Below are 23,844 nucleotides of genomic sequence, written 5' to 3'. Positions count from 1 at the left end.
CCAATTAGGACTAGTCATATCACTGTTGGATACTACTGCCTGCCTTCTAGTAAGACCTTCACCCACCGAATTTTCATACAGTATTTCACCTTTTTTTCAGTAGCTAGTTTCATGTGATGCTTTTGTTTCAGACCTAAAATCCAATCTTTCTGCAAATTTGAGCAGCAATGAGAAGACTGAAGATCTGAGAGAAACTGCAGAAGCCCACATGGCCTGTAACTGTACAGAGGAGTGTGTTTAACTGCTGAAGCAAAATTGCAACGTTTTAAAAAAAAACAATTAAACAAATAAAATATATACATAAACTAAATATGGGTTAAAGCTCTAAAAACATTTAGAGCTGTTAAATGCCCCCCCCCCCCCCCCCCCCCCTAATTTTAATAAACGTGGTCTTTAGTAACAATTGTGATATTTCTTTTGATGTAACAATATCAGACATACGTCTATGCATTGTCATACACATAATTGCATGCGTTAACATTAGTTGATACATCATGAACTAACAATGAAGAATATTTTACATTAACCAAGATTAATAAATGCTGTGACGAATATTGTTCATTGTTAAATCCAATACCTAATGCATATAAACTAATGTTAACATAATGAGCTCATTTGTTAAGTGTTGTAAATATTGCTCTGCACTGCATAAAAAAACACTGCCAAAACACAACACATTTTTGACATTACATTACAGTTTTTTTCTCTGAAGCATAGCTATAAGCAAATCCATGAAACTGTACATACTGTATTATCTTGGTTGTATCATGTGTACGAAACACTGCACCATGGATCCCACAACTGTTCTTTTAATACTTTTGCCCAGGTACAAAGAACATATAATAATTATATAATGTCTACAGAAGTTCACTTTTGATGTTTTGTGAATTCTTATTAAATATTGCCATATGCATAAATATTAGATGATAACCATATGTGATTTGGATGTTTATCAATATAAGAATCAATGACCATGACTTTGTTTGCTCTGTTCCAAGTCAAAATTGCATGATGCAAATGACATGACATTGCCCTTTCAACTATTCTGAAAGTATTTATTCATGGCGTCCTTAGACTGATGTACCACTAAACGTAATTTTAAGTTTGTTATATTGCATTGTTATATTTAAGTAAAAGTGAAAGTATTCCAAACAATCTTTCACAGAAAAATTGGAAGTATTCTAAACGATCTTTCATTAAATTAAATAATTAAAAATATAATAATAATAATAATAATAATAAGTATTTCACTGTGGACTTTGGCCTATGGATGTGAGGCCAGGGTAACCTAAACTCTAATTGATATCTACTTAGCAATCATCTCACCAGCCAAAGCATTTGTTAACATTTGTTAATCATTATTTTAGAATTAACATTTGGTCAGCAAAAATAAAAACTATAAAAGTCTGTTCTTTTCTTGAAATCTTCACAAACCACCAGCCATGAGAGCTGTTGTGCTTGCCTTGACTCTGGCCTTTGTGGGTAAGAAATTTCATTGTTAGAAACAATTTTTTAGATGCAAAAACTTTATTTTTAGAGTTTTGTCTCATTGTCTATATTGTTTCTTTTAGCGAGTCAACAGATTAACCTTGGTAAGTGTTCATTTAAAAGTTTAATTTTCTTTTAAGTGACAACTTTATTCTACAAAAGACTAAAATATATATAAAATTATGTTTCAGTTCCTGAGTTTGCCCCTGATAAGACCTATGTGTACAAGTATGAGGCTCTGCTCTTGGGTGGTCTTCCTCAAGAAGGTCTGGCCAGAGCAGGAATAAAAGTCAGCAGCAAGGTTCACATCAGTGCCGTGACAGAGAACACCTTCCTGATGAAGGTAATGACTATTCAAAAAATAGAAAAATTGAAAAGAATTCAAGGTAAAACACAACAACAACAACAACAACAACAACAACAACAACAACAACAACAACAACAAAAAAGTCCCAGCTAGTACAAGCAATTGTACACAAATTTAAAGTGAAATGTTCCTTTTCAGCTCATGGATCCTCTACTTCACGAGTATGCTGGCATTTGGCCCAAGGATCCATTTGTTCCTGCCACTAAGCTCACCTCAGCTCTGGCTGCTCAGCTTCAGATTCCCATCAAGTTTGAGTATGCTAATGGTGTGGTTGGAAAGGTATTCGCCCCAGCAGGAGTCTCCCCTACAGTACTGAACCTGCACAGAGGAATCCTCAACATCCTTCAGCTTAACCTCAAGAAGACCCAGAACATCTATGAGCTGCAAGAGGTGAGAAAGTGATCCTAGTATGTTTTTGATCAATTTTGAGTTCTGCAATCTAATTTTTTTTTACTTGTCCTTCAAGGCTGGAGTTCAGGGAGTGTGCAGGACCCACTACGTCATCAATGAGGATACAAAGGCCAACCACATTATTATCACCAAGTCTAAGGATCTGAACCACTGCCAGGAGAGAATTATAAGGCACACTGGCTTGGTGTACACTGAGAAGTGTGCTGAATGCACAAAGGTAATGAAGAAGACAACACAGAATTGAGAAATTTACCTATTATGTTGTTAGCTATTGATAATGCTAAATTGTTTAGCTTTTAGTCCATATCTGTTGGATTTGAGGCAATCTATATGCTAGTGTACTCCTAAAGTCTTTCTCTTCTGAGAAAATGGACCAAAAATGTTACCTTGCACTCACAAAACATTCTCTAGAGCGAAAAAAGGACACTTACCTGTCTCTCAACAGAGAGTCAAAAGTCTGATTGAAACTGCATCTTACAACTACATCATGAAACCATCTGCTGCCGGTGTACTGATCGCTGAAGCCACAGTTGAGGAAGTGCATCAGTTTTCACCCTTCAATGAGATCCATGGTGCTGTCCAGATGGAAGCAAAGTATGATTAATAATCTGCTTGATTTCTCCTAAAAATATGAAGTAATACTTCACATATTTCATTATTTTTCAAAACGCTAAGGTACAGATTTTTTTTTTTTTTTTGTTACAGACAAACCTTGGCATTTGAAGAGATTCAGAAAACCCCTGTTGTTCCAAGCAACACTGATTACTTGGCTCGTGGATCCCTGCAGTATGAGTTTGCAACTGAGATTCTTCAGACCCCCATTCAACTCATAAAGATCATTGATGCACAAGCACAGGTAAAGGTGTAAATTGCATCAAAGCTCTAAATTATTACAAAATACATCCACATTGAACTGTCAAGAGTTGACGCATGAACATTGCTTTTACTCTTACTAGATTGTCGAGGTCCTGAACCACTTGGTTGAAAATAACCTGGCCATGGTCCATGATGATGCTCCACTAAGGTTTGTTGAGCTCGTCCAGCTCCTGCGTGCTGCCACCTTGGAGAATATTGAGGCTATCTGGGCTCAGTTCAAAGACAAACCAGTTTACAGGTAGAATTTTGTAAAAAAAAAATGAGCAGCAATATAGTTAAACATTAAAAATGTTAAAACAATGAATCTGTTAGGCGCTGGCTTCTGGATGCTCTTCCTGCTGTTGGCACACCAGTCATTGTAAAATTAATCAAGGAGAAGTTCCTGGCTGGTGAACTTACCATTCCTGAGTTCATTCAGGCTCTTGTGGTTGCTCTGCAAATGGTCACTGCTGATTTGGACACCATCCAGTTAACAGCTGTGGGTAAATCTTACTATACTCAAAGTGCTGTTCTTCAAATCTTACCAGAATCAAATGAATCATTTCTGTATGTTGCTGAACAGAGTTTGGCTATGCACGAGAAAATCTCCACAATCCCAGCTCTGCGTGAAGTCGTCATGCTTGGATATGGTTCCATGATTGCAAAACACTGCGCTGCAAATCCCACTTGCCCTGCCGAGCTCCTCAAGGTAAACACCTCAAGACATCCATACATTTCTGCTTTGGACATAATATAATATTTTAAAATTTGTCTAATTGTACATGCCTCAAACTCCTCAGCCCCTCCATGATATTGCTATAGAGGCCATTTCCAAGAATGACATTCCTGAAATCACTTTGGCTTTGAAAGTTCTGGGCAATGCTGGTCACCCTGCTAGTCTTAAAACCATCATGAAGCTCCTACCTGTACTAAAAACTACAGCTGCTGCTGTGCCCATTAGAGTCCAGGTTGATGCCATCTTGGCCCTGAGGAACATTGCCAAGAAAGATCCCAAACTGGTAAGTGCCAGACATTGTAGGAATGACCTGCTGTAAAAGATGATTGTGATGATTGTGCATATTTTCATTCAATAATATACTAATCTCGTTTTCTGCCTCAGGTTCAGCCAGTGGCCCTGCAGCTTGTATTGGACAGGGCTCTCCACCCTGAAGTGCGTATGGTTGCTTGTATTGTGTTGTTCGAGGCCAAGCCCTCAGTGGCTCTCGTCTCCAATCTTGCTGGTGCTTTGAAGACTGAGACTAACATGCAGGTTGCGAGCTTTGCCTATTCCCACATCAAGTCCTTGACCAGAATCACTGCACCTGATATGGCATCTGTGTAAGAATAACAAATAATTTTTCATATATTTTAATTTATCACACCATTTGAGCACAAGCTAGAGGTAATCATGGTTTTCTATTTCAGTGCGGGTGCAGCTAATGTTGCCATCAAGCTCATGAGTCGCAAACTGGACAGGCTTAGCTTCCGTTTCAGCAGAGCCCTTCAGCTGGACTTCTATCATAGTGAGTGTAGCCATTTTTATAAGAGAGCTAAAATCAGTGTCTTGGGTATTTCTTAAAATGCGTAAAAAATTCTCCTGACATAAAAAAAAAAAATCACATTAATTGGATTCTTATCTCTGTCCCGGTGCAGCTCCTCTTATGATTGGAGCTGCTGGTAGTGCCTACATGATCAATGATGCCGCCACCATCCTGCCCAGAGCTGTTGTAGCTAAAGCACGTGCTTACCTGGCTGGAGCTGCTGCTGATGTTCTTGAGGTGGGACAACCAAGACTACTTCTTCTTTTTTTTTTTATCTGATTCATCGTTTTAAAATGTTTTCAGTCTTCACTCAGTTGATTCTTTCAAACAGATCGGTGTGAGAACTGAAGGAATCCAGGAGGCTCTTCTGAAATCTCCTGCTGCAGATGAAAGTGTTGACCGTATCACAAAGATTAAGCGCACTCTGAGAGCCGTAAGTTATTTGTATTTTATTCTATGCTATTAAATTTAAGACGTGACATATATAAAAAACATGATTTCTGTTGGTTACATTTTCAGCTCATAAACTGGAAGGCTCTGCCAACCAATCAGCCATTGGCTTCAGCATATGTAAAAGTGTTTGGACAGGAATTGGCTTTCACCAGTATTGACAGGACCATCATTGAACAAGCAATGCAGGTATTGGGTTCAAGTTCATGTATCCTGTTTTGACTTATTATTTGATATATTTCCGTAATTCTTGTTAGATTTATTTTGTCTTTTCATAAAATCCCCAGCTTGCCACTGGACCCAAACCACGTGAACAGTTGAAGCGTGCCCTTAAAGCTTTGCAGGAAGGAATTGTCTGGCAGCGTGCCAAACCCCTACTTATAGCTGAAGTGCGTCGTATCTTTCCAACAACAGTTGGTGTGCCCATGGAGCTCAGTTTGTACTCAGCTGTTGTTGCAGCTGCAAGTCTCAATGGTACATTTTTTTCTCCTAGAATTTTTAGTGTTCTTTCCTTTGAAATGAGATCACTTCTTGGTTTTATATTAATTTGTTCATCCTTCTAGTTAAAGCCACCATAACACCTCCTCTCCCTGAGGAGATTGAGACTATGACCCTTGAGCAGCTCAAGAAGACTGATGTTCAACTCCAAGTTGAAGCTAGACCAAGGTACACTTTTAAAAACACATGAAGCTAAGAAGTAACATACAGCAATGCCTTTAAAAACATAACCTCCCTTATTCTTGTTTCAGTATTGCTTTGCAGAAATTTGCTGTGATGGGAGTGAACACTGCCTTGATCCAAGCTGCTGTTATGGCAAAAGGAGAAATCCGTATAATTGCCCCTGGAAAAGTGGCTGCAAGAGCAGACATTCTCAAGGGCAACTACAAGGTGGAGGTTCTACCTGTTGATATTCCTGAACACATTGCTGATGTGAGGTATTGAAATCTTAGTCTTGTCAGTGTATCAAAACTGTTTAATGAATTTCCCCAAAAAAGGAACAACAGTTTATTCCAATGTTTTCTTGTTCTGACAGCTTTGAGACTATTGCTTTGGCAAGAAACATTGAAGATCCTACTTCAGAGAGAATTGTTCCATTGGTTCCTGAGTTGTCCCTGCAAAACTCCCAGACATTGGTAAGCAACACATGCATATGTGGAAGTATGCTTCAAAATCAAAGAGGCAAGATTTGTTGCAGTACTTGTTAATTTTCTGTTTCAGTCTTCTGAGATCCTTTCTCCTGACATGCCAGATGAGACTCCTGTGAGAGCTGCTGCTCCATTTCACAAGACTCTCTGTCTTGCTGTCCCATATATTGAAATCAAGGGGTGCGTTGAGGTGCACTCTCACCATGCTGCTTTTATCAGAAATTCTCCTCTCTTCTACATAATTGGACAGCACTCAGCCCGTGCTGCACTGACAAGAGGTACTCATTCAGAGAAGATTACATTGATTAAACTAAAAAATTTCCAGACAAAATAATAATGGTCATTCTGGCTTTAGCTGAAGGTCCTGCGGTTGAAAGACTGGAGCTTGAAGTTCAAGTTGGTCCTAGAGCTGCTGAGAGACTCCTTAAGCAAATCAGCCTCATTGATGAAGAGACTCCAGAAGGAAAGGCCTTCCTGTTGAAACTGAGGGAAATCCTGGAGACTGAAGACAGAAATGCGTCCGTCTCCTCTGAAAGCAGCAGTAGCAGCCGCAGGAGCCGCAGGAGCCGCAGCAGCAGCAGCAGCAGCAGCAGTTCAAGCTCCTCCATGTCCAGCTCTCGTGTGACTGAGGTGAGGATGTGGGATCTTGTTTAATGGCTTGGTTGCTAACATTTATATCATCAATCTCTCATATTTTTATTCATTCTCATTTCTTTCTTATGGGTTTTCAGAATGCCAATCACATGGAGCCCTTCAAGAAATTCCACAAAGATCAGGTAATTACTAAGGAATGCTTTCTAAAGGTTTTATATCAACACATTATTGTATATTTGGAGAGATTGAGTTCCTTCCAGTACAGTTAGTACTATACAAAAACTTTGCTTGCAGTTCATGGCACACCATGGTGCCTCAAAGGCTGTAAGCAGTGGAAGCACCGCATCTAGCTTTGAGCAAATCCAGAAACAGGTGAACCAATTTCTGTGATTTGATTTGTCTATAACAAAACATACAAAGGGATTTCACAAATCTCGAATGAATTGCTTAAATGCTTGTTCATTCTTTCAGGCTAAATATCTTGGAGATTCTGCTCCACCTGTTTTTGCTGCCATTGCCCGTGTTGTTAGAGTGGACCACAAGTTGTTGGGTTACCAGCTTGCTGCTTTCTTTGACAAGCAAACTGCTAGAGTGCAGCTCGTTGTTTCCTCCATTGCTGAGAATGACAACTGGAAGTTGTGTGCTGATGGTGTCCTGCTGAGCAAGCACAAAGTCACTGTAAGATCAGAGCTGAGGCTGAAGTTAGCCAAAATGTCACAATTGTCTTTCTGTCCTTGATTTTCTACTGGTCTGAATTGTACATACATTTTCTTCTTCAGAGCAAGGTTGCTTGGGGTTCAGAGTGTCAACAATATGCAGTCATTACTAAAGCTGAGGCTGGAATCCTTGGAGAATTCCCTGCTGTCCGTCTAGAGTGGGAATTTGAAAGGCTTCCAGTTATTGCCATCACCTATGCCAAAAAGTAAACACAATGATCATGAACTGTTTTGTGGTAACTGTAGAAATGTTATGTTTTGAATACTTTTTCCTTATGTATCACTTTTCAAATAGGCTGTCTAAACACATCCCTATGGCAGCATTGCAGTCAGGATTCAGGTTTGAAAGAGCCACGAACAGTGAGAAAGAAATCGATCTGACTGTGGCCTTGCCAACTAAGAGGACCTTGAATGTCATTGCTAGGATTCCAGAGGTGAGTAGCCAGTAATATTTAAACTATGACTCACTCAGAGATAAAAGAAAGAAAAGGCAACTACTGTAACTATTTTCTGCTCTAGATGACTCTGTCAAGGATGGCTATTCCTCTCCCTATCACTGTTCCCATCAATCCAGATGGAACTCTTTCTATTCATATTGATCAGGACATTCAGTTCAGAGCCCAGAACTATATCTATGAACAGACCACAGGTACAAATCAGTGATATGACATACAGGAATTAAATTAAATTTAATCAGAAATCACACAGTTGCTTGATTTTTATTTGATTTTTTTTTAGCTCAGTGCAGCATGATGCAGGACACAATCACCACCTTCAACAACAGGAGGTTCAAGATGGAAATGCCCATTTCCTGCCACCAAGTCTTAGCCCAGGATTGCACACCTGAGTTGAAATTTGTTGTTCTGTTGAAGAAGGATGGACAGTCTGAAAAAAACCGCCTGAACGTTAAACTTGCTGATATGTAAGTTCACTCTGTTGTGAACTATCCATTTAATCTGCAGGTTTATTCACTGTGATTATAATTTTACTACCACTGTACTGAGTTGATCACCTGTCTTTAACAGTGATGTAGAGATGTATTCTTTGGGCACCGATGCAAAAGTTAAAGTTAATGAAATGGAAGTTCCCATCAGCAGTCTTCCCTATCAGCATCCCTCAGGTAGGTTCTTAGGTCCACGTGGTATCTTCGACTTAATTCACATAACATGTTTAGCTAATATAAATTAAAATGCACTTCTTCTTTAGGCTCCATCCAGATCAAGAAGAAGGATGATGGTTTGTCACTTTATGCTCCTAGTCACGGGCTTCAGGAAGTCTACTTTGCCAGTGGTCAATGGAAGGTGACTGCAAGTTAAAGAGTATTTATCAGCTACTGAAGTTCTGCAGCAAAAACACATCATCCAGAGTTCGATAAATTCCTGACATAAATTTTCATTTATAGATTCAAGTTGCAGACTGGATGAAGGGACAGACATGTGGCATCTGTGGAAAGGCTGATGGAGAGATCAGACAGGAGTACACTACGCCCAGTGGATACCTGACCAAGAGCTCAGTCAGCTTTGCTCACTCATGGGTGCTTCCTGCTGAGAGCTGCCGTGATGCCAGCCGTAAGATTTGTCTGATGCTGTGCATTACAACAATATCATATGTTTGAAAGACTTTTAAAACAAAATAAATATTTTTCCTATTTTTTGTTATATATTATATTCACATGATATATTATATTAATATTTTTATCAGAATGCCGCATGAAACTTGAATCTGTGAAGTTGGAGAAGCAAGCGATTTTGAATGGACAGGAATCTAAATGCTACTCCGTTGAGCCTGTGCTGCGCTGTCTGTCAGGCTGTACACCAATCAGAACCATCCCTGTCACTATTGGATACCACTGCCTGTCCACTGGTAAGTGATTTCATTACTTGTTTGAAGATTGATATGACTCAATCCAGGAATTCTCATATGACTGCTTGAGAAAGCAGATTTTACATCCTAAAATCAAACACTGACATTTAATAATATTACCATGAACTACATTGGCCAAACAATATGCAAGTGATTACATTGTCTGACTGGGAAAATATAACATTTTGGTTTCTAAATGTCACTTACAGTTTTATATCCTGTGTTACAGACTCCAACCTCAACATGTTTGATGGAATCTATGAGAAGAGTGTAGACTTGAGAGAGACTACAGATGCTCATGTGGCCTGTCGCTGCTCTGAGCAGTGTGCTTAAACCCAATTCTTGGCTCAGCAGAACTTAATTTAAAAATTTTGAAGCTACTGTAAATTAATGCCTTAATTTCAATAAATCTGAATGAGCATTCTATAAAATTTGTCTGCTGACTATTTTTTTATTTTTTTTTAACAACCGGAGCACTACTTCCTATTGTTGTCTACTTCTGCTGTAACAGCCATAGATACTGGGTGGGAGGTTAGATACAACCAATGGGTTTTTCAATGACAGATAGTTATGATATTTTAAGATGAATTCAAATAAAACATAAGGGGCATACACTATCAGATGAATGAAAATAAAATATAAGGGGCGTACACTATCAGATACTGAATATTAAGACATCCACTTGCACAGGATATAAATGAGCAATCACTAGTCCGAATAATTTGTAGAATTGTGGAAAAGGCCTTGGATACAGTATCATCTAAATGAGCAGTTTCTCTTAATTACTGACCATTGGGTAATTAATCTCCTAGATGTCTGTGCTTTTTATTTCAAACACAAGCAGGGTCTGTCTGGGCATTTTATTTCAAACCCAAGCAGGGTCTGTCTGTACATTTTATTTAAAACTCAAGCAGGGTACAGTAATTGCCACCATCTTGACTATCAAAGTTCATGTCAAGTAAAAATGGCCTCAGGACTTTATATTCCATTAATACATCTTTTAATGGAAAGTTTGAAGCTCAGAAGTCTCCAGTTACAGCAAGAAAGGCAAAACATTGCTTAGAAGAAAAACAAACCAGTTAGTCAGTGTTGTATTTCCCTTGTGTGTATGTGTGAGAAGGAAGGAGACCGGGGTCGGCTGGCTGAGGCTCGTGGTTATTTTATTCAATAAACTCAGATCACACTCGCGCCACATGCGCTCACAACATAAATCTCATTCACAGTACAAAGTACTCGGTAACTTGTCAATAGAGTCCTCTTTCCTCCACGATCCCACGAGTCCTCAGCCCTCTCTCCTCGAACGCTGGTTCCCGTCTGACTTTATACAGTCTCCCCACGCCAATTACTGCAACGAGACACAGGTGTCAGTCATTTTGCACTTGACCCACTTACCGCCGCTCATCTCTCCACTCTCTCTCTCGTCGCAGATCTCGCTGAACCACGCCTCCCCCGCCACAGTCAGCTATATAAGCAAACTAAAATAAAGCAATGGCACATATGTCACAATTATGTTTGTCTAGTCTGCACCTGTTCTCGTTAGTCCCTGTTCCTGATTAGTTTACCTTTCTCCACCTGTGTCTAGTTAGTTTCCTCATTTACTCCTGTGTATTTATACTCCCTGTTCTGTTCAGTCCCTTGTCGGTTCTCGTTAATGTTAGATGTGGTTGTGTCCTGCCTGAACTCATCAAGTAAAGTTTGACACAGTTACACTAGTGGTACACTTACTACATTAATTTCATACCTATTTCTAACTGGCATGAATTAAAAATCTGTTACATACACATTTAACACTGTACATGTCACCTGAAATATTTAAGTCAATATAAAATGTAAGTAGTGGTAGATATTTTATTTTCATTTTGTGATGTACACTGTTAAACGTTTTGTGAAATTACAGCATATTACAGGTTAATAATTGCATTTCTTTCACAGTAATTTCACAGTAAGACTCTTGCATGTAACTGGTATCTAACAACACTTGCAAATTTGTTGTAAAATCTACAGTACTTTACTGGCCATTTCAGTTAAAGTTTTACAATTGTACTGTAAAAAAAAGTTTGGTTTACTGCGAGTTTACATAATTTGAAAGCACAAAAATGACTAAACCAACTGTAACAGTGGCTGTGTAAATAGCACAACGAAATAAACAGTCTTTATTAACAAATCAAAATCCACACGCAAGAGATCATGGGAAAGAAAATATCAACCACACGGCCGGCTCGCAAGCCGCGACAAAGGAGACAACGCGTTGGATAATTATCAAAAGGACTAACATTTATTAAAGTAAGTAGAATTAAAAGGAAAAAGATGAAACGAAAAGAAAACAAACAACTGAATCGGGTACGGTAAATTAGAGTTATGAACCCAGTATGGGTCATATTTGTGGGTTGTTTATTTTTTCCTTAGGTTAAGGTGAGTGACGTCATGATGACTGAGGAGTTACACTCTTCAGTTGGACTGCCATCCTCCTCCAACTGATGAGGGATGGTGGGGGCTCTGGAGGAGGATTTGGAGCAGGGGAAGGGCAGGAAACTAGGGGAGGTGACAGAGGGAGAGACGAGGGTGGGAGGAGCCAGGAGCAGCAGTAGCCAGACGGGGACACATATTTCAGCCAGGACGATGGCCCATGGTGGAGTCGGGTGAGGGAGAAGCCGTGGTGGAGATTTGGCTGTCGACATCAGGGGTAGATGGACAGGTGTATCCGATGGACATGATTACCTGGATCCAGACAAAGAGCCAGTGAGACAGGGCGACACAGATTGTCCTGAAAGGCTGAGTCGGAGCCGCAGTGATGACTGTCCGAGGTGGAGCCGGGTGCTAGAGGGCTGAGGTGGAGCTGGTATGACCAAGGGCCGAGGTTGAGCCAGAGAGAAAGCGGAGCCAGACAGAGCCGAAGGGGTGGAAAGACAGAGTGCATCGGACGGCTTGGAAATCCAAGGCGCAGGCAGAGATGACATCTGGCCAAGGTGGAGCCGGAGGGACAAGGGAGCCTGGTGGAGCCGTACGATTGATGGTCCCAGGTGGAGCCGAGGTAGGGAGGAGCCAAGGTGGAGCCGACAGGCCGAGGTGGAGGGATGGGATTGATGGCAGGAGGCAGAGCCAAGGGATCCTCTTGACTAGGCAGAGCAGGAGAACAGAAGACCCGAGGCAAATCCACACAATAGAGTGGTGTCAGAGGAGAAACCGAGGGGCTAAAGGGAACGAGCTGAGGTGGCGTTGATGGACTGACTGACCTTGGAAGAGGAGGCGGGAGAGGGAGGCTGGGCGGGAACTCTGGAGACACAGGAGACTTTGATGTTCTTGGCTCACACACCTGGTCAGATAATTTGTTGGGCTCTGGCTCCAGGGTGATGGTGGGCTCAGTCCTCTTGTCTGGCATATCAATCGTGGCAGGCTCTGGCTCTCCATTTATGGTGGGCTCTGGCTTCATGTCCATGCAGCGGGGTGATGGCTGGCTGGGCTTCGGGTCCAGAGTGGGGTAGGGAATGTCATCCGCTGGGCAGATGGTAAACGTTTATCCATTGTTTACCAGCAGCACCCACTGCTCAATCCTCTCAAAGACTGTTCCATGGGAGACGTGCCTTAGTTCACATGACGAAACAAAGTAGTATCCAAAATAAACATTCTTTATTAACAAATCAAAATTCACACGCAGGTTCATGGGTGGAAAATCTTCAAACACAAACCACTTAGGCATAAACAAGACAGAACAGAAGGAACAGAAAGAACTCAGGGCTTAAATACATAGGGAGAGGTAATCAGTGTGAACAGACAAAGGTGTATGGAACTATTCAACAAACAAGGAAACTAACTAGAGAACACGGGCGTTGCACAGGGAAAACAACCAAAACAGAACATAACCGAATATACGTTACAAAAGCATCATACTGTATTATGCATTAGGTGTTGCTTATAAAAAATATTGTGTTGCAAGATGATGTCACATCTTTCAATGTTTTATCTTATGCTTCACTATTGTGAAAGATCCATCTACAAACAGTTATGAATTTGGAATAAGTTATTGGCAAATATTAATGCTTAAATAATGCTAAAATAAAATCTTCATATTCATGCTTACACTCTAAGAAATAAATCCGTAAAATAACAGAAAAAGTACTGGCAGCTCATTACCCGGACTTTGTCCCGTAATTTAAAAACGGAAATTTTCTGTTAATTCACAGTGTGCCCACTGTAAATACAACAGAAATTTTCTATTATTTAATGGTGTATCTATAGTAAAAGACCGGACATTTTCTGTCATTTAATGATGTATTTATAGTAAAAAAAACAGGACACTTTCTGTTATTTAACGATATAACTACAGTAAAAAAACGCAAATATTAAATAAATCCGTAAAATAACAGAAAATGTACTGGCAGCTCATTACCCAGACTTTGTTCCGTAATTAAAAGATGAAAATTTTCTGTTAATTTATGGTTTTCCTACAGTAAAAATAAAACAGATGAATTTAGGCAATATACCTACAGCAAATAAATTTTACTTTTATGTTAGTTAACAGTGTAATGATACAGTAACTCTTGTTGAAAACATTTCAAACAAATCTTCTGTGATTAAAACATATTTTTATTTACTTATAGATCTACAACAATTCCAAAAAAAAAAAAAAAAAAAAAAAAAAAAAAAAAAAAAGGGAAAAGTATATATAGTTTCTCATCTCTAAATTGTTTCAAGTCTGCAAATTTATGACACTTTGTTAACATTACAACAATTGCATCCACTGAATAAATTATTTTAAAATGTGTGAGGGGAAAAGGTTTTTCAGAGGAACATGGATTGGGGGGGTACTCTTCTTGTCTTCAGGTAAGTTGAAGGCTGTAAAAGAAATACAAAACACTATTTATGATGACATACAGAATGTGTCAAAACAAAGATTCTAGGTGGGGAAAACTCACTCACCAAGAAATGTGTAGTAAATTCTTCAGAGCCATCGGACTGATTGGACCAGGTTCTGGTAGGACTGCAGACTCGGGTTTAGCCACCAAAAACTACAGAGGGGAGGGAACAGTATGTGGCCTATCCATCATGATGTTTCAAATTTAGTTACCATGTACTGTAATGGTTCTGTCTGCGGTTAACCGTACCTGTCTGTGCCGCGGCGAGAGGCCTGCATTACGGCCCAGCTGTCCCTCCAGGTTGTCGTTGTTCTCTCCGTGCCGACACAGGTAGATGGTTCAGGGCTGGACGTAGATGTTCATCAGGTAGATTATACTGGATCTGTTTGATAATGAAGTGCCGATCACCGTCTATCGCCTAGATGAAGGAGTTATCGGTATGTTCAGTTAAAGTTCCATTTTGAGATTTGACAAAAGCTAAAACTTTACATGGTTTTTCAAAGTTGTTCATACAGGAACTTCAGCAGTCCTGGAGGAATGTGTATACGTTTGGTTTCCCTCATCTTAGCCTTTTCGACCTTCGTTCAGGATTTCTGCACAGAAAAGTTGGATATTGAGAAAAAAAAAGATAAATTTTAGCTACACAAGAAATTAAATGAAGGAAAATGAACTACAAAGTATCATGCAGATCTGGTTGAGGTTGAAAAACAATTGTACAGTATTTTATATAAATAATCAGCCATCCCTAATTCTTTCAAATTCAAACACTGTATATAAAATGCTAAAGTTAAAATGCTGTTCACTTTAAAATGAAAATTGTCATCATTTACTCACCCTTAAGTTGTTTCAAACCTGTATGAATTGCTTTCTTCTGCTGAACACAAAGGAAGATGTTTTGAAGAATGTCGGAAACCAACCAGTTAACTGGATCCATTGACTTCCATAGTGGGAAAAAAAAAATAGGGAAGTCAATGGCTCCAGTTAATGGTTTGGTTACCGACATTCTTCAAAATATCTTTTGTGTTCAGCAGAAGAAAGAAATTCATACAGGTTTGAAACAACTTGAGGGTGAGTAAATGATGACAATTTTCATTTTAAAGTGAACTATCCCTTTAAACATAGTTCTGTCAGGTCCATAAAGTCAAGAACACACAGACAAAATAATTAAGAATTATTTGAATAGATTGCAAACAGGTTGATGTTCCTGAATTGAAATTTGGCGGTATGGCTCTGTTCAGGGAGTCCTCTGACCTTTCATGAGCACCATGAAATAGCAGAGAGTCAGAGGACAGCAGCAGCAGCATTAGGGAACGCTCACACAGTTTTAGACTGTGAGAGCTAAAATATCCCCCTGTGAACAGAGCAGGCAACATGACATAGCAAATGCCACGTTATGCATAAGGAGGAGCTGGGGAGGTGGCGGGCAGCAGAAGCGAGCAGCGAGCCAGCAGAAGCGAGCAGCGAGCCAGCAGAGCGAGCAGCGAGCCAGCAGAGCGAGCAGCGAGCATGTATGAGCAAGGTGAATGAGCTTAAATAGGGCGCCTTGTTTGAGCTTTGGCCATTGAGCAGCGAGGGGAGTTAACCAGCTAATGCGGCTCAGCTGGAGCAGATCAGCTGACGGGACAGTGTTGATAGCAAATAGCATAAGCAGCGGCTTGACTACCTGGCCTGCCAGAACTGACGCTGACGCTCAATTTCTGTCAGGTCCATAAAGTCAAGAACACACAGACAAAATAATTAAGAATTATTTGAATAGATTGCAAACAGGTTGATGTTCCTGAATTGAAATTTGGCGGTATGGCTCTGTTCAGGGAGTCCTCTGACCTTTCATGAGCACCATGAAATAGCAGAGAGTCAGAGGACAGCAGCAGCAGCATTAGGGAACGCTCACACAGTTTTAGACTGTGAGAGCTAAAATATCCCCCCAAACAAAACCACACCTGGCAATCCTCTGTGATACAGAGGATGATTTATTGACTACATGAGCTATTCCCCCCAAAACAAAATTGAGTGTCTCGAACGGTGTCGACTGAGCCGCCCTAATTTAGCGATTTATAATAGTAAAATATTAATTAATTACTGAAATGACTAATCAAGAGCGCAATAGCTAAAACATGCTGTTACCTAGATTATCTGTATTTAAACTGTTTGACAGTCTACAGTGTAAGCTCTATGGATAGATGACTAATCCACCTCTGAGAACGAGCTAGATGAATAAATTAACAGCTGATAGCGCATTCAGGGCGCTGAGTAACTGAGCAGAGCGCGAGCAAAATAATGATCAAATGTGTTTTATTAACGAAACAAATCAGAGACTTGAGCTCATGGCTTCTGGTCGTCAAGAATATCCCGAACATCGGGACGGAGGTATCGTTCGTAAGCAGCAGAAACCACCGCCCCATAGCTAAAGGGTTAAACCGGAGCGAGTGTCGCCGCCGTAGTTGTTCCACTATGCGTAAGAATGAGCTGTATACGGTCCGGAGGCAGTCCGCAGAAGTTAATTCCTATCACAGCAAGCTGTTTGAATCTGCGCTGCATAGTGGTAAAAGCCAGCGTGAGCAACGCGATCAGTTGCCAATGACAACAGATAACGCACGTAGCCAATATGATCGCATAAGCATTTTAATGAAAACGACTAGTTAGATAGCCCAAATGCCACACGGATAGCATTAACAAGAAGCATGTTGCCAACACACTGATAGCATTAACAAGAAGCATGTTGCCAACACACTGATAGCTTTTAGCAATGAAAAAAGGAACTTAGCTTCGTGAAGATTTTCAGAGATGAATGGAGAATGAATCACGTCGAGTCCTGTGTCAATATTTGCAGCAGAAGCGAGCAGCGAGCCAGCAGAAGCGAGCAGCGAGCCAGCAGAGCGAGCAGCGAGCATGTATGAGCAAGGTGAATGAGCTTAAATAGGGCGCCTTGTTTGAGCTTTGGCCATTGAGCAGCGAGGGGAGTTAACCAGCTAATGCGGCTCAGCTGGAGCAGATCAGCTGACGGGACAGTGTTGATAGCAAATAGCATAAGCAGCGGCTTGACTACCTGGCCTGCCAGAACTGACGCTGACGCTCAATTTGTTTAAATCTTCCCTATACAATTTGTATTTCTACTGACCATGTAAGCATACACATCTTTGAAGGGGGTATTCAGCAACCAACTTTTTCTATCAACATTTTTCCTCAGACTTGAAATGTGTGTGTTGGCAGTATTGAACACTCATAGTGATTAATAATAATAAAAAAATGCTAATAAAACAAAATACAAACCCATAAGCAGCATGCAGGTGGTGCTTGGGATGCAAACTACAGCAGCAAAGTCCTGTCAATAGATAAAACAACAGAAACACTATGAAACAAACTGAGGAGGGATCTGGTAAACTTTAAAGAATGCCTAACGTTACAGGCAGAAGAGTAGATAATAGCAGTCATGTTAAATGTAAATTAATATTTCATGGTCATTATTTGGGGTTTAAAGTTGTGTGTGTGTGTCGTCTAAAACAAAAACAAGTCTAACGTAAACATAACGTTAACTTACCTCGTCTGGCAGAAAAGGTGGTGGTGTTTTCCTTGATCCAACTGTCACTGTTACTGCATCTTCACACACGGTATCTTCACGTTGTATCTTCATGCCTTTTAAATCAAGCAGGTCTTAATGGCCTTTACTTTTCTTGACGATTTCTCTGGTAGCTTTTGTTTGAAGGCATTAAATTGCTCCAAAAACACTAACGTTAGTACTGCATTTTATCACAACTGGTTAACGGATGCGCTCGTCAAGAAATAAACCGCATCACTGACAAATAAAAGTAAATAAACCAAATTACAACGAGACAGACTATAACACATATATCAGGGAACCTCCACGAGTGTATACTAAAAAAATTTATGTGTGACGATATGCATAAAATGATAAACGTGACGGCTCCGACATTCATTTGCCTAACATGCCAGATGGCAACTAAATAACGTTACGTTAACAGCTTATTTGAACATAAATTTCGTATTTTACCACAGAAGTGTCAGAATGGCTTCCACACAACCGAAACCCGACTTTAATAAGCAACTTTGGCCGCGGTCATCTGCGTGTGTAATGGCGGTTGCGCCTTAAACTTTTCGCGCTGCCAGGTTCTTGTTCCCACAATGCAACGCGTAATTCAAAATACGGGTAAATGACCTGTAAAAGACAAATACGGAAAAATCCTTCAAATTTATATGGTACATTGTACCGTAGTTTTACGGAATTTTTTTACAGTGTAGAATAGTTTGACTACCTCAAAATCAGCTAATTTGCAAGTCTGCGGAGCAAGTACAGGTCAAGTTCAGTGTCTAACACCTGCTTCTCGTTTTAGTTATTCCCGGGAGAGAATAAGCTGCTTGAGGATTGAAAAGAGAGAGATAGGCCTACGCGGTGAACTCAATGCTGTTTTGGGAAATCCTAAGCATTCCAAGAAGTGCAGAAAGAATGTTGTTACACTGATTTTAGCATAATTTTGCGGTTTATTCACAGTAATAATTTGTACAAACAAACAAACAAATAAACAAACAAACATGGGCCAGCTTGAATTCGCATGATTTCACAGTAACTTTCTGAGTAATTTGTAAAATAAAACTCTGTAATCCTGTACATTTCTGGCAACTTACTTCTGATGTAGACTGACACAAAGGTTGCACAAGCATTTCATATTCACAGCCCCTTTCACAATGTGAGTTTTGCATCTTATGTGTTATTAACATGTGATTAGTTTACGTTATGGACAAGTTCAGAGGAGTTCAGAGACCATGCATCAAATTCATTTATCAGCTAATTTTAATCAGTGCTCAATTAATCAGAGCATCCCTAGCTGGCACAGGATTTGAATTTGAGTTAAAAATCTGCCATCTTTGCTCATAGTGGTTCATTGCGTAAGGTGTGATTGTTATTTAACTAATAGCTCTAGAGCCACAAAAAGTGCCATAAGTCAATCATATCATGACAATGCTGGTTGGCTGATGGAGCTTCAACAACATGTACAGTCCTAAATATTTCACTAGCAATCCGCCGGAGCTACTGAAAATTACTTAGTAAAATGAACAATTATAAAATATTTAAAGTGAAACTGTGACATGGTCCTCAAACTAATATTGACTTTAACAAGTTTTGATGACATTAGCCAGGGTGACCTAACCTAAAACTGATAGTCTTATGCCAAATCTGTCTATATTGTGTACTTTGAGAGCAAAAATCTACAAAAAAGCAGAGCAAAGTGTATCAAATGATACTGGGCTATCCAATAGAACTGAACTACACAGCGCAACCCACACAGTGGATCCCTTTACATCGAGTGACCCTACGAAAACAAAGCAATTTCTTTTCAAGATTGTCTTTTCCAATAAATTAATCGACTCTGCTATGCGTGATCACTGTAGACGGCTCGATTAGGTTGAGGGACTCAAATGTATAAAAGTTTGGCATTTATAGGCATTAGGCCAATATCAAAAACAATGGTGTTCAATGGTGAAAATCAGCGATTAATTGCAACATTTATAAAATCATATATGTTTTTATCCTTTCCATATTTTACCTTCATAACAGCGACACAGGGGCTGAGCTGCCTGCGCCGCCATGTCACGGGTTGTGTGTGTTTTGATTCATGTTTGTATTTCATTTCTAGTGTTTTTCGGTCAGTTTGTTAATTAGTTCAGTTCCCCTCTATTTTCTCCCTGTTGGTCTCTATGGTAACTGATTGAGTTAGTTCTGTTCAGGTGTGTCTCGTTAATTAGTCTCAGTAGTTCCTGTGGTTGCTGTGTATTTAAACCCTGTTACCCCTTTTCCACCAGCAAGAACCAGGTGCTAGTTCAGAGCTAGTGCAATTGCTGGTTCGGAGCTGGTTCGACTGACGAGCTTTCTAAGAACCGGTTTGCCTTTCCACAGGCCGGAGAGCCACCACAGAGCCAGGTCTTACATCACTGTATACATCTCATGTTGCCCAGCAACTCTAGCGCGGCAGCGCCAAACACAAACACACTAGGCTTGTTCGAGATGCATCGGCTTCTCGCAGACCGATTGGCGCATGACATCAAAGTACTGCAAAAGCGATCGAAAAGCACAAGGAGTCGTACACTCCCGCAGCTCCGATCAGTCCGCGCCGCTCCGATGCATCTCGAACAAGCCTTCTATCAACAATGGCGGTCGTTGCGTTACTATTGATGCTCATGGCTTTGCGAACCTAACGTACATCGGCATCCAAACACGGCGAATACAACACGTTCGTGCAGCTTACCGTGACTTGCATAAACGAAGATTACAATCAAGCTGCTATTAGCTCGATTAGCTGCTATTTAAAAAATGGCGGTCACAAGTTTCTGTTCGTCTTGTTGGTCACGGTAACCCCGCCCCCAGCCGCTGACGTAAGCGGTTCTTACTTCTAAACCAGCAATGATTTGGTGCTACTTAAGAACCACTTTTACTGGTTCGGAGCTGGTGCTTTGGTGGTCGAAAAACAAAGAACCGATTTGAAACTAGGCTCTGGCTCCGAACCAGGACCAGCTCTGCCTTGGTGGAAAAGGGGTATCTGTGTCTTACAGTTCATTGTCAGTTCTACGTTATGTCAAATGTTTGTTCTGTTTGTGAGCCTTGTTCCAGAGATTCTGTTTTGTAAAGATTTGAGTTTGTGCTTGTAATTAAAGTTAAAACTGCTGCACTTAGATCTTGCTTTATCTCTGCTTAAACCAGCCTGCGACTTATATATTGATATTTAATATTATTTTAATATATTTTCTGTTAAATTTTGGTGTGTTACTTTAAATAAAATTGTGGTTATTTTATTTTATTGGCTAGTATTTTTAAAATTCAGATTCAGTAAAATTATTGAATTTAATCTAAAGAAAATCTAATAATATAATTATACAAAATAAAAAAATGAATCATTATTTTACAAAAGTTATTTTTGGTTTCAGTTTTTGGCCAAGCGCATCCAGAATTTTCATTTCGATGCATCTCTAATATACACTCACCTAAAGGATCATTAGGAACACCATACTAATACAGTGTTTGACCCCCTTTCGCCTTCAGAACTGCCTTAATTATATGTGGCATTGATTCAACAAGGTGCTGAAAGCATTCTTTAGAAATGTTGGCCCATTTTGATAGGATAGCATCTTGCAGTTGATGGAGATTTATGGGATGCACATCCAGGGCACGAAGCTCCCGTTCCACCACATCCCAAAGATGCTCTATTGGGTTGAGATCTGGTGACTGTGGGGGCCATTTTAGTACAGTGAACTCATTGTCATGTTCAAGAAACCAATTTGAAATGATTCGAGCTTTGTGACATGGTGCATTATCCTGCTGGAAGTGGCCATCAGAGGATGGGTACATGGTGGCCAAAGGGATGGACATGGTCAGAAACAATGATCAGGTAGGCCGTGGCATTTAAACGATGCCCAATTGGCACTAAGGGGCCTAAAGTGTGCCAAGAAAACATCCCCCACACCATTACACCACCACCAGCCTGCACAGTGGTAACAAGGCATGATGGATCCATGTTCTCATTCTGTTTATGCCAAATTCTGACTCTACCATCTGAATGTCTCAGAAATCGAGACTCTTCAGACCAGGCAACATTTTTCCGGTCTTTGGTGTCTGTCCAATTTTGGTGAGCTCTTGTAAATTGAAGCCTCTTTTTCCTATTTGTAGTGGAGATGAGTGGTACCCGGTGGGGTCTTCTGCTGTTGTAGCCCATCCGCCTCAAGGTTGTGCGTGTTGTGGCTTCACAAATGCTTTGCTGCATACCTCGGTTGTAACGAGTGGTTATTTCAGTCAAAGTTGCTCTTCTATCAGCTTGAATCAGTCAGCCCATTCTCCACTGACCTCTAGCATCAACAAGGCATTTTCGCCCACAGGACTGCCGCATACTGGATGTTTTTCCCTTTTCATACCATTTTTTGTAAACCCTAGAAATGGTTGTGCGTGAAAATCCCAGTAACTGAGCAGATTGTGAAATACTCAGACCGGCCCGTCTGGCACCAACAACCATGTCACGCTCAAAATTGCTTAAATCACCTTTCTTTCCCATTCTGACATTCAGTTTGGAGTTCAGGAGATTGCCTTGACCAGGACCACACCCCTAAATGCATTGAAGCAACTGCCATGTGATTGGTTGATTGGATTTGCATTAATGAGAAATTGAACAGGTGTTCCTAATAATCCTTTAGGTGAGTGTATATGGGCCATTCTACAAAAAAAAACTAGTGCAAACTGCTGTCCCACAACCAAAAAAAAAAAAAAAAAAAAAACACATTTAAAAAACATTTAAGTATTCAAATATTAAATGCTAACTAAGATCCTTCTATTATCTTTTGAATCCCACAAAAATATTTAAAATATAAGCAAGCTTAATATATATATATAAAATCATAATTTATTGGGTACTTTCAATGGGGAAATATTGAAATAATTTGTGCATTTTTTTTCCATTGTTGTTTTTAAAAATATATGTATAATATCTTATCTAAGTTATCTAAGTTAAATCATATATTTCTATTATTTTGATCAGGAAATCCCTATCTCTTATAGCTGAGTAGACAGGGCCCATCATTTTGAAGTAAATGTTTTCAAAAGTCTTAAATTCTGTGTGTAACTTTAAGGAACATAACTACCAAACACTTTTTTGGGTGTTATTCCATAAAATTTTGTTTTTGTGTGTTCTTTATACCAATTCTGTAGAATGGCCCATATATATATATATATATATATATATATATATATATATATATATAAATACACACACACTGTATATATATATATATATATACACTGTATATACTTTACATATGTATATATACTTTATGTATGCAGTATATATCAGTTGGGGAACATTGTCAGAGCAGAAGGAAGTATGTTTTCTTCCAGGATAACCTTGTACGTGTTTTGAGTCATGTGTACTTCACAAAGACAGATCTGACTGATTCTGATCTTCTCTGATGAGTCGAGTTTTCAGCTTTGCCCAACACCTGGTCCTCTAATAGTTAGACAGAGACCTGGAGAGGCCTACAACCGTCTCGGTTGCATATGGTAACCCTCGTTCCCTGAAGGTCGTGACATATATATATATATATATAATTAGGCAAAGATACATTTTCCTGATCAACTTTATGGCAAATGAAGACAAATACAAAATTGACATTGGTCATTGCTCTTGAGGGTGACATGACAGGACAGGGTAACATAACCTCTAATTGATATTGATGTTCAGATAGGTTGATCCAACAGTCTTTTTATGTTTACAGACATCTGTTAATAATTCATTTAAAAATGAATACTGGTCAGCAGTAAACTAATATAAAAGATCTGATTCTCTGAGTAGCTCTTCACAAACCATCAGCCATGAGAGCTGTTGTGCTTGCCCTGACTGTAGCCCTTGTGGGTAAGTTGTATGTTTTGAACTTAAGAAGTTCCTGTATCACTTTTCTTAAAATATTTCTCTTTAAGAAAGTAAATAAGAACCTATTAAAAATAAGTTAGTTAAATTAAGTCACTTTCAAAGCATATTTTCTCATGTGTTTCTTTTAGCATGCCAACAG

General features: G+C 39.7%; 1 protein-coding gene and 1 long non-coding RNA gene across 2 annotated transcripts; one reads left to right on the top strand and one right to left on the bottom strand.

Moving 5' to 3' along the window:
- Nucleotides 1–1,430: 1,430 nt before the first annotated feature.
- On the top strand, nt 1,431–9,771 carry LOC130103433 (vitellogenin-like). Its single transcript, XM_056269680.1, has 34 exons — nt 1,431–1,482; nt 1,572–1,592; nt 1,680–1,831; nt 1,994–2,245; nt 2,322–2,483; nt 2,712–2,860; nt 2,972–3,122; nt 3,223–3,380; nt 3,455–3,620; nt 3,705–3,830; nt 3,922–4,140; nt 4,242–4,459; nt 4,547–4,644; nt 4,775–4,899; nt 4,994–5,095; nt 5,182–5,301; nt 5,400–5,586; nt 5,676–5,778; nt 5,862–6,047; nt 6,146–6,245; nt 6,331–6,535; nt 6,613–6,887; nt 6,989–7,033; nt 7,146–7,223; nt 7,323–7,529; nt 7,631–7,773; nt 7,863–8,001; nt 8,087–8,216; nt 8,306–8,489; nt 8,593–8,687; nt 8,774–8,868; nt 8,970–9,135; nt 9,269–9,430; nt 9,660–9,771. Exons 1-34 carry the CDS (start codon nt 1,443–1,445, stop codon nt 9,761–9,763), a joined length of 4,863 nt encoding a protein of 1,620 aa, XP_056125655.1. The 5' UTR covers nt 1,431–1,442; the 3' UTR covers nt 9,764–9,771.
- Nucleotides 9,772–14,030: 4,259 nt separating this feature from the next.
- Nucleotides 14,031–14,817, bottom strand: LOC130103437 (uncharacterized). Its single transcript, XR_008809355.1, has 3 exons — nt 14,533–14,817; nt 14,348–14,436; nt 14,031–14,263 (listed from the first exon to the last, which is right to left on the bottom strand). It is a non-coding gene; the product is annotated as an uncharacterized LOC130103437 (long non-coding RNA).
- Nucleotides 14,818–23,844: the final 9,027 nt, after the last annotated feature.

The sequence above is a fragment of the Rhinichthys klamathensis genome, unplaced genomic scaffold (genome assembly GCF_029890125.1).
Source record: "Rhinichthys klamathensis goyatoka isolate OS25496 unplaced genomic scaffold, OSU_Roscu_1.1 h1tg000289l_1, whole genome shotgun sequence".
Classification (NCBI taxonomy): domain Eukaryota; kingdom Metazoa; phylum Chordata; class Actinopteri; order Cypriniformes; family Leuciscidae; genus Rhinichthys; species Rhinichthys klamathensis.
Note: the sequence above shows the minus strand (reverse complement) of the source record. Positions and strands in the feature narration are given on the sequence as shown.

Excerpts from the sequence above, each read along its gene's own strand:
- LOC130103433 (XM_056269680.1), top strand. The coding sequence starts at position 1,443 with ATGAGAGCTGTTGTGCTTGCCTTGACTCTGGCCTTTGTGG. Across the intron at positions 7,224-7,322 it reads TTGAGCAAATCCAGAAACAG|GCTAAATATCTTGGAGATTC; the intron begins GTGAACCAATTT and ends TCATTCTTTCAG. Across the intron at positions 7,774-7,862 it reads GCCATCACCTATGCCAAAAA|GCTGTCTAAACACATCCCTA; the intron begins GTAAACACAATG and ends CTTTTCAAATAG.